Genomic DNA, 11,988 nt, shown 5'->3' on the forward strand with positions numbered 1-11,988 from the left:
GGTCGTGCTCGGGACAACGGATTCAAACGATGCATTTCATTTTGGTTGTTTGGTTTTTGGCCGTTGAACGGCTATTTTGGCCGTTTTTTTTTTCAAACTCAATTATAAATAAACTTCTATTACCAAAACACATACACATACATACACATTCTATTACACCCCATTCTATTCTCTAAACCACAAAATACATACACATGGATCCCACAATACATATGGAATTTTTAAAAAGTTTTGACTCGGATGACGACGTAGAATTCGTCGAGACATTCTTTAATGTTGTGCAACACGTTCATGCCGAAGAAAGTTCGAATGCAGCGCATACAAGGGCGGTCGTCAATCGTGATCGCCAAGCCGCACACGACTTATTGGTACGTGATTACTTTGCCGATAATTGTCTTTATAATGACGACTCGTTCGAACGTCGTTTCCATCTGAATAAGGCTATATTTTTACGTATTAGTAATGCTTTAGAATCTCGTTATGATTTTTTCAAACAAAAACCCGACGCTAGAGGAAGAATGGGTTTTAGTAGTATACAAAAATGTGCGGCTGCTCTTAGGTATTTGGGATATGGTATAGCATTTGATGCATCTGAAAAATACTTGAAAGTATCCGAGAGGACCGCAGTTGAATGTGTAGATTGGTTTTCTGCATGTGTTTATGAGGTTTTTCACGAAGAATATTTGCGTAAACCTACTCAACGTGATATTGAGAGATTATATCCGGCTCATGAAGAGAGGCATGGATTTCCTGGTATGCTTGGCAGTCTAGATTGTATGCATGTGGCTTGGGAAAAATGTCCAACTGCATGGCGTGGTCAGTTCACTCGAGGAGATATAGGTGAACCAACTATCATCCTAGAAGCTGTTGCATCTCAAGATTTGTGGATATGACATGCCTTTTTTGGAGTAGCGGGGTCTAACAACGACCTTAATGTTCTTGGCCAGTCTCCACTTTTCAACGATATTTGGATCGACAAAGAACCTGATATGACGTTCACGTAAACGGGCACGCGTACAAATATGGTTATTACCTTGGTGATGGGATATACCCGGATTATTCTACATTGATGAAGGCATACTCGGTTCCTCGAAGTGAAAAAGCAAATTTTTTTACAAAAAAACAGGAATCGGCGAGAAAGGATATCGAGAGGGCATTTGGAGTCCTTAAGCAAACATGGCATGTAGTGAAATATGCTACACAACTCTGGGATAAAGAAAGAATTAAACGAATGGTCCTAGCATGTATTATAATGCATAATATGATTATTGAAGATGAAGGTCGAGCGATTTGCACGTATGATCCGAACGACGTTGTCGTTCCAATTGAGGAGTTCGTAGCCGGAACGAATGCTTTTTTGGAGCGAGTTGTTGAAATTCATAACAGTGAAACGTGTTTCAATCTTCGTGAAGATGTCGCAGAACATTTGTACCAACATAGCATGAACGACGATTATGATTTTTATATGTACGTTTGTTCGTTTTCTTATTAATGTAATGTTTGTTTTCTAGATTAACTAAGTAATGTAGTTTAAAGTTGTTATTTTATTTTTATAATTAATGAAAAAATAGTTTTAAAAAAATGAATGCTTTTTAATTATAAAAAATGTAATTTTATTTTAATTTTTGAATTAAAAAAAAATAATTTTATTGTATTTTTGAATTAAAAAAAATAAAAATAATGATGTGTAGTGGTGTGTTAGTGGTAGGTATCCCATGTTAATGGTAGTGGAATGTGGTGCTGATATGGCATCCACCACATATGTGGTATATGATGGGTATAACGGATGGTCTAAAAGAAATACGGAAAAATTACATTAGAACTTCAATTTCGAGGAAAACGGCTTTTCCTTAAAGAAAATGCACGATTCGTGTTTTTAATCATTGAAATTTATTTTTTAAACCAAGGAAACTCTAATACCTACCCAGATTCATTAAAGTGGTTACTAAAATAATTTTCCACCAAGCTAATCATGATTGGATTAATAATTATATTGAAAGTAATTAAATAAACTTTAAGTTGTCTAATGTCTGTTAAGAGACATGAGCTTATATTATAAATTGTTAGGACTTAGAACTAGGTGGATAATTAATTTCGTAAACTCGCACCCTATTGGTTATTTCGAAGCGACATAGATATCGCCGGTTCATTATTATAATAATAATAATAATAATAATAATAATAATAATAATAATAATAATAATCTCATATATATAACGACTGTTATTGATTATTTTTATAGGGAAATAATTTTTTTACAATAAAGATTTTATGTTTATTCAAATATGATAGTTTTGACTTTAATAACCGAATAATATAAAGGAGAGAAAGTGGATCATAAAATATTCGAATTCATTTGATTTCCTATACATTGTGTATTTATCATTTTATTGACTTGATGCTAAAACTTGTTTGAAGTTATTATGAATTCATAATTCATTATCGTAAAGGTAGTTTCAAAATGTACAAATGTCAACAGTAAGAACTAGACAGGTAGACAGGGATTAGATTTATCTGAATCTACCTTTGAACTTGTGGATATATATGTAGTAGATAGATCTATAGTGAACTTGTGAGGTCTGAAGTTGAACTTCTAGTAAAGAACTACAACAAAAGAAAAGCCCAGGACAGATAGGAAAAGTAAGAGAGGGATACCATAAAAAAAGGGTTTCTTCCTTTGTACACGCAGGAAAAAAAATAGAACTAATTAATGTGAGAATCTACTCTCCAACCATTATCTGCCATCCTAGAGAAGGTTTAGTTCTAGATCACACATAAGTTTCCCTTATTATGAATACCATGTGAATAAATGAACGTTTTCTCCATCGCTACACCTTTCCACACTTATAAAGAAAAGTATTTTATACAATTTGTTTCTTTTTACACTAGTCAAGAATATAAACTATTAAACTGTACATAATATGTGGTTTAAGGTATATGACTCGCACTCTACAATTTAAACCTCAAGAGCATGAAATATGTGAGCTCTAGAAGACTGGTCTGGAGATAAGCCCATAAAAGTTTTAACGTAATGTCAAAATAGCCCTTTTTCATGATTGAGATTTGTAAAGATAACCTAAAAATATGGATTTAAATTATCTCACATCTAATATTTGAATAAACATGTGAATAGCAAATCTTAAACCATAACTACATATTTAAGAAATATAGTTTGTTATTAGGAAAAGATGCTATATCTTTGTACTTAAACCAGAACTATATATTTAAGAAACATTTCATGACCTACCTACAAATCCATAAAAACTACTCCATCCGTCTTAAATTAATACTCTATGTTTTTTTTTGTCCCAAAATAATTGTCCACTTCTAAAATAAATATTATTTTTACCTAAATACCATTCATTATTAGTTAAAGTACAATGAAATTAAATTCAACTACCATATAATTAAATGCAACAAAATGATATAGTTAGAGCTGACAAAAATCGACCAAATTCACCAACACAGCCCGAACCCAACCCAAAATTAGCAGGTTGGGTTGAGATTTTCAACCCATTTAACTTAAATGGATCAACCTGTCTAACCAATTTAATTAAATAGGTTGGATTAGATAAAAATTATCAACCCGTTTTTAACGCGTCAACCCATTTAATTTTAATATATATATATATATATATATATATATATATATATATATATATATATATATATATAAATCAAAATATTAATTTGTAAATTATAATGTTGCATTATTATTATCCATGTTTAATAAAATTCAATACTAATTTTCATCATTTTTTAGCATCCATAATACTGGTCACTCTCCAAAATCACTATACAATTAAACATTTTTAATGTTATTTTAACAATTTATTTGTTTTTATTAATTAGGAATGTGCTTTTGTCATAATTATGAAGTTTTATACTTTAAGTTATATAATATATAATTACATAATTTATTTAATTGATTTTAAATGGGTTAACTTAAGTTTAACCAATTTATTTAATAGGTTGGATGGGGAACTACATAAACATGTAAATCCGGTGACAACCTATTTATCTAAAAGGTTGGGTTGGGTTGGAAATATCAATACATTTAAATAAACATGTTGGGTTGGATTGAAAATTTCAACCCAATTATTAAATGTGTTGAACCCGAACCCAACCGAGGTCGACCTATTACCACCTCTAGATATAATTGTCATTTCATTTAATAAAATTAATGTTAATTAATGTTTCCTTAATTTGTGTGTTTTTTTGTCCGTAAACAATAATTTTTAGACGGATGAAATATTAAATTATGTGAAGCATGAATTAAAATGAATATAAAGAGAACAATTAAAATGATACAACATTATGAAAACGAAAAAAACAAGATACAAGTTGAAGTCATGGTTCACATCTTGGTTGATTGGTGTTATCTTGATTTATTGAAGATTGAGTAGTTGCTAGAACTCTATTTAATCTTTATGTTGTTGAATACAACTCAAATTGTCCCCTTTGTGTACCCCACCTAACTTCGCTTTCCATAAACAAAATCCACTCTTAATTGACAAACCCAACAAGAATCTTGCAATCATTAACATAACTTTAGAAATTATCGATAATTATTACATAAGATTGATTAATAGTTACTTCAAATTCTATTCTAAAATATAAATTTAAAATAGTATTTTATAATTTATTTACAAATAAATAAATAATAAAAAGTAAAAATAAAAAGTTAAAACCATTCGTTTCAAGCTTTCGTTGATTAAAAAATTTGGGATAATTGTCATTAAATATCTAAATTTTCATGTATTAACCACGTACTCTTATATATGGCTAGGTGATTTAAACCGAAACCATTTTCAAACATGCATGACTCGACTTGTGAAGTTGAGAAATCATCTTGATACCTTCCATGGTTAAACGAAAGGAGAAAAATAATTATGCCAAAGTGATAAACAAGGAATACCTAAAATATAAATATGTGGTGATGATGGATCTTGTAACATCTCTATTTTAAAATCAACATATAAGTAAATACATAATTGCACACTAAATATACAAATTTATGAAGGGCAATATTTCCCGTTATGATTTCCATTCATCACAGCAAATTAAAGATATTTACACATAGATTATGGACTCGAGCATACAATACATTGTCCGATTAATACAAATACAAATATAATGATACATGTACATGCTAACATCCAAAACAATCGAGAGTAGATGACCGGATTTTACTAGATCTAAACTCCTAGAATTGTGGCGAATGAAGACCTTTCGTGAAAGTGTGCGTGTATTATGATGAGGAGAGGGCATGAAGCACATGGATATGCCCCATGGAGACTTTGTTGCCAACAAAGTAGATGTTAATCTCAATAACTTTGGTCCGCTAATGTTAGACCAGATGGTTGGCGGATAGACTACATTGTTATTATCACAAAACACAAGGGTAACTTTTATAAGCAAAAAGTGAAGCTCATGGAGAAGATTACACAACCAAGTGGTTTTTGCAACGACATGTGCAACTCCCTGATATTTTGTGTAACGTCCACGTTTCTCGCTAGACATTAGTTATAAAAGATGTATTTACGTCATTCGATGATTATAACATTTTATGAATAAATGAATGAGAATTAATTGAACATATGTGTTTAAATATTATGTGTATGGAAATTGGATGAATATCGTGTATATATAATACTTGTGTAAAAACATATTTTAAAATAGGGCTAAAATAAACATTAAAAATTAAATATTATTCAGGACAAATAGCTTTGATGATAGTTGAAGTAGTCGTGGTGACGATCTCAAAGATATAAGACACGCTTAAATTTGACTTCGTATGAATAAGTTATGATCCGTTGAAGTTTTGTGTTCAACTATATACGACAAAAGTGTGTCGTAAATAGTGAATCAGAGATGGGTTGCTTATTAGCCTAATTAGTCTAAACGAAATTCGTAGTAATCGTAAAAGTGAGAGCATGCATATACAGAACTGCCCAAAACTGACTTCATATGAGTAAGTTATGATTTTTGAAGTTTCGGCTTAACAGTGTGAACATAAAAATCAAAATTAAAATTGGTTGATTGTTAACCAAAACAACGTAAACAAAAGTTGAAGATCTCGTGAATAAGAATCCGTCGATATAAAGACAGTCGAGAAAGGAGTTCGAATGAAGAAGTTATGAATTTTGCATGGTCTTATACAGTGTAATCTTCATAGTCTGTTAAATTTAAAATGAAACAAGAATTAGCCAATCGAGTCTAAATGGAACTTATAGTACTCGAAAATACTTACGCGTGGATATAAAGAACATCGAAAAAGGAGCTCGTACGGGAGAGATACAATTTTTTGAAGTTAGATATATTTTGCCCGAGATTGCGACGTTACACCACAGACATCGTGCAACGTGTCACATTTATTGAGGAGGACTTGTTGACTAAGCTAGGGTGAGACACACCCCTTGTCTAGGCACGGCACATTTTGCCCCAAATCAGGTTTATAAATGGCTTGCAATTTCACATTCCTTCCTCACTAAAAATCTCTCTCAACTCTCTCTCCCTCTCACTCACTCTCTAAGTGTCGATCTTTTGGGGTTTTCTTCAAGGTATCAGAGTATCTTAGTTTAGCGGATCTCTGGAGCGTCAAAGAGCCTGGCAATTAGAAGCATCCGGTTCAAAGTTCTGCCTGCAAACTTTCTGAAATTTTTTCAGAAAACTCTATAAGTTAAGTTACACCTATTTTGCTTTAAGTGTAACTTATATTTATATTTATAATCATTATTAAGAATCTATAAGTAAGATTTATTAGTGATTTCATGTCATAATACATATTGATCTACTTATGTGAGTGATGTCTAGGCTAGATTTAGTGAGGTGTTTAAAGTGTGATTTCCAAACAGTATACTCTATATACCAAATGGACCCTACCTCTGATATGATCTTACCTGGTTAGTCCTTCTTTAATAGATCTTGATGTAGACATTAACATTATTGAGGAATCTAGCATATTGTTATCATAGTTACAATAATTATTGTAACATCCATAAAAATCATGCCAAATTTAAACATTTTCAAAACACTTAAAACCATTCAACATTACATAGTTTGTTTCAAAATAATAAATATCAGAGTATCCTTGTATCAAATCATAAAAATCATAACAACAGGAGGAGCGATACGATCATGCCTTCGCCTTCCCGCGATCACCAGAAGTACCTGCAACAACAAACTGAAACTGTAAGCACGAAAGCTTAGTGAGCTACCCCCAAAATACCATCCTCATATAACCATAAACATATCATATCAACAAATATAGATCATCATGCATAATGAGCCTTCAGCCTAACTGGACCGACTCGCAAGACCTACAGCCTATATGGTGCGCTCCCGAGCCTTCGACATGACTGGACTGCCTCGCAGGGCCTACAGCCTATCCGGATCGCTCACCGGGTATGTTGGCCTACACACAAAGCAGGACCGCCTCAACCCAACCCGCAGTCAAACAAACAGGTGCACATAAATATCATACGCTAGCTCATATCATATAAAAGTCAAACCGATCTAACAGATCACTAATCATAGCAACATTGCAATAACCGGGATACCGACCAAACCGGTCACTAACATAGTATCATCCTATAACCAGGACACTGACCTAACTAGGTCACTACGCATAAGCATATCACCATCCTAACTACCACGACGTAATCAATAGTCATATCATGCCATAAACCAGATAGAAACCATAAAGGGTCGGCCTTGGTGCCTTAGACCCTATTGATATAGTGAGGATAACTCACCTCGCAATTAGTGCTGAAATACTGCAAATCGCTTACTGCTGTCTCACCGGGAATCCCAAACTATTACACAATAAACACCAAATTAATACCCAAAATAACCTTCTTGACTAAATTTTCACACCATTCATTAAGTCCACTCTCTTTATTGGGCCCAGGCCCAAATACCCAGTCCTTGACTTGAAAGTCCACATATATAAGTCCACTATTGGCCCAATTTACTAAATTGGGCCCAACCTCCTAACTATGCCTAACCCCATGACCCACTATCACTACCTAGCCCAAAATAACTCATTTACAGAGTCTAGAAAAGGCCCAATTCCATTAGTCCATAAACAGACCAAATCCGAAGCCCATTTGACAAAAGCCCAACCAGAGGACGTACGCGGGGCGTACTCATCCAAATGTTGACCACCATCGGGGTGGTTGACCCAGTACGTTGGGCGTACTGGATGATTTACCAAAACCTTATTAAATGCTTAATCTCTTAAGCACTTAAGCCCAAACTTTAGATCCAGAGACCTAATGTGCCTAGGATCCATAAAGTCGTGAACTTTATCACTTTGGATGTCCATAAAGTTCTTAATGCTCGGTATTAATCCATTAAGACCTTATTTCTTCATGCATGGGACTTATACAGCTAATTGGACCTCATTTTTATCACTCAGGGTCCCTCAAAGAGTCTAGAAGGACAACTATTTTCGTCCAAAACACAACATGCACCACCTTATGGCTTTTGGGACAAGGAATGCCTCTAATAAAGTAAAATGATGAGATCTAAGCATATATGCATAAAAGTTTGGAACTTTATACCTTCTGGAGCTTCTTGAGCACAAGTTAACTTCAAATCTACAAGCTTGGTCTTCTTCTTGAACACTTTGATGCACTACCTTCCTCTAAAAAAACTCAAGAACACACCAAATAAGCTTAATGTTACGTCCCAAAAATACGATCCAAAAAAATTCATTTTTAGAACATATACTTAACGAACATTAGAATTAAAACGTTCACCAAATAATATCATTTCATAAAAGTTATCGCATGTCTTGAAAAGCATTTTTATAAAACATGATAATGTCAGAGTACAAATTCCCAGGAGGGTCTCATAGTGCGGAATATGAGGCATGTGTGTGATGGGCCGCTACCATGCCATCTCCTTCCCCTTCGAAGAAGAGGTACCTAAAACCAAAACTGAAAACTGTAAGCACGAAGCTTAGTGAGTTCCCCCATAATACCCCATACCATACAATCATATAATTAACAGCTAGGAGATACGGGCCTCGCCCACACTCAAGGAGATACGGGCCTCGCCCACACTCCGCTATCTAGGAGATACGGGCCTCGCCCACACTTCGCTATCTAAACCAAAACATACAAGTATCACACAAACAACGAGTATAAACAATTCTACCAAGCCAGCATATAGCATCATCAGACTCAATTAAGAGATACGGGCTCTGCCCACACTCCGATACTATCATATCGTCTATACGGTCCGACCTTGGTGCCTTAGACCCGTTCCTATTGGAAGGAAACTCACCTCGAAAGGTAGCTACTAGTCTGTATGGGAACCAACTGTCTTCTGCTGCTGCTGCCCCAGAAATCCTCCGGCTATAATTCCCACAAAACACTTAGTCAAATACTGCTAACCGACCTTAGGGTAAAATGACCATTTACCCCTAACCAAACCAAGAGTCAAGGTCAAAGTCAACTGTCAGTTGACCCGACTCGTCGAGTTGGCTTGCCAACTCGCCGAGTCCCTATCCCTTTGTCTGACCATAAACCCGTCTCTACTCGTTGAGTTAGGAATTGACTCGATGAGTTTTCCTTCTAAACCAAAGTCCAATAGTCCTTCCTCCTACTCGCCGAGTTGTATGAACAACTCGTCGAGTTCATCTTCATCCGAAGAACACTCTATGCTGAGACTCGTCGAGTTGTATGAACAAGTCGCCGAGTCTATTCTTGAGGCAAGAGGATTTCCTTGAACTCGCCGAGTCATGGCATTGACTCGCCGAGTTACTTCATGAGTGAGTTCGGCTTCTGACCCACTGAGTCACACCCTATGACTCACTACCCCAACCCGCAAACACGAAAAGGGGGAAAACTCGGGGACTCGCGACTCGACTCGCCGAGTCCGAAGAACGACTCACCGAGTCCGCCACATGCAAATACTATATACTCGATTTTGCTTGAATCCAGCTCATGCCATTCATAGATCTGGGTTTCTAAGGCTCAATTAACACGTAAAGTTTCCAACTTTACGTGTGAATAAACACCAATGAAGGTTTTAGGGCTCAAAATGCACTAAAAGAGTAGATCTAGGGCTTTCATGCAATATGGCTCCATAAAGGTAGTAGATCCAAGCTCCTGGAGCTCAATCATGCCTAGATCTAGAGGCTAAACAACTTGTTACAAACCCTACTACACAAACAAGCTTGGGGAAAGGCTCAAGAAGGACTTTCATGGAGCTATATGGGACTATAAGCATGAAAACAGGGGGAAACTGAGTTATACCTCAAGGAAATCACTGAGATAACACAAGGATGCCTGGCCTCCTTATTCTCTTCTTGATCTACTCTCCTTCCCTCAAAAAATCTTCAAGAAAACACACCAAAATGCTTCAATCTCACAAGGAACAAGGCTTGGACGAAGTAGAGAGCTCTGAGGGTGAAGGGGGCGAGCTTGGGGGCGGATAAGAGGGTTTAAATAGGGTGCAAACCCTTGAAATTTAGGGTTTCATCAGACAGCGGGGACTCGCCGAGTCGCCAACTTAAACATGCTCCCAAACCCGTCTCTACTCGGCGAGTCGGGCCTACAACTTGCCGAGTCCAAGGCCAAAAATGTAAAATACTTAGATAAATTTTACGTACCAGGAACCAGGTGCTACACTTAAATACACAAGGAAAGGCTAGGGTTTTGGGGAGGATGAATATAATCTATGGAGGCTGAGGTAAAGGAGGTGTGATGCTCATCATGTTGCTTATATAGGCCCCAAACCCTATATATTAGGGTTTCCCCCATACATTAGTATGCCAAGCGTACACTAGTGTATGCCAAGCGTACTAAGGCGAACTTAGTACGCCTAGCGTACTCTTATGTACACGCAACATACTCCCTCCTGGCCCAATGTTTGCAAACTTTGGCCGTTAATTTTTTCTTGTCTCTTCACATCCAACCCTAAGGACTACAAACGACAAGGAAAAGATAAAAGAGGGTTTGGGAATACCTACCAAATCTCGGGATGTTACAATTCTCCCCAACTTGACTTAGAGATTTCCATGGTGATTTGCGACCCTTAGAGATTTCCATGGTGACTTGTTCCCATTTCCACATGGGAATCTCTAAGGGTCGCAACTTTCCATGCAGCCTTTGATGCTCAGCCTTGACCATCCAACGGGTCAAGCATCTCTCTACATACCATTATATCTCTCGCTTCATGCATGACCGACGATAACTAAGTCTCAAGTCTCGATACATCTTTGTGGCTCTAAGGTGAATCGAGAACCTGGACTTATGTGCCTCCTCTAATACTATTTTCTTGACCCTGCCAGAAAATGGAACCCAAACCTGACTCCACTGGGTCAAAAATCTGCGACTATTAATAGAAAGTATATCAATATGACCTCGGATCTTCTCCTTCTTCCAATTTTCCCTCTTGAATCCCTACGCCTAAGCCTCCCTGATCAAATTCAGAAGTGGGGAGTCGATGGTCATCCTTAAATAGTGCTCTCAAATAGGAGTACTAGCCGCCTTGTGGCTCAAAGCGTCGACGACCATGTTGGTCTTCCCCGGATGATAGAGAATCTCACAGTCATAATCCTTGACCATGTCAAGCCATCTGTGCCACCTAATGTTCAGATTCATCTGATCCATAAGATATCTCAAACTCTTGTGATCCATGTAGATGGTATATCGGACCTCATAGAGATAATGTTGCTAAATCTTGAAGGAGAAAACTACAAACCCAATTCCAAATTATGCGCCATATACCTAGCCTCATTAGGCTTCAACTGCCTTGATGCATAAACTGTGACTTTACCCTGTTGCATGAGTACCACCCCTAAACCCATGATCAACGCATCACAAAATACTATAAAATCCTCAACATCCTCAGGAAGGTTCAATACCGAGACCTCACATAGTTTCCTCCTTCGAGTCTCAAATACAGCGTGCTGCTCATGCCCCAAACGAATTCCACACTGTACTTCGTGAGGCGGGTCAGAGGAACAACAAT

At 36.3% G+C, this 11,988-nt stretch overlaps 1 protein-coding gene across 1 annotated transcript; it reads left to right on the top strand.

The window, feature by feature from the left end:
• Window positions 1-212: 212 nt before the first annotated feature.
• LOC145063733 (uncharacterized) lies at window positions 213-893 on the top strand. The gene has a single exon (XM_079011319.1). The coding sequence runs from the start codon at window positions 213-215 to the stop codon at window positions 891-893; it is 681 nt and encodes a 226-aa protein (XP_078867445.1).
• The last annotated feature ends 11,095 nt before the right edge of the window (window positions 894-11,988 follow it).

Source organism: Lactuca serriola, chromosome 7 (assembly GCF_051521515.1).
Source record: "Lactuca serriola cultivar US96UC23 chromosome 7, Lser_US96UC23_V15, whole genome shotgun sequence".
Classification (NCBI taxonomy): domain Eukaryota; kingdom Viridiplantae; phylum Streptophyta; class Magnoliopsida; order Asterales; family Asteraceae; genus Lactuca; species Lactuca serriola.

Coding starts and splice junctions, on each gene's coding strand:
- LOC145063733 (XM_079011319.1), top strand. CDS start 213: ATGGAATTTTTAAAAAGTTTTGACTCGGATGACGACGTAGAATTCGTC.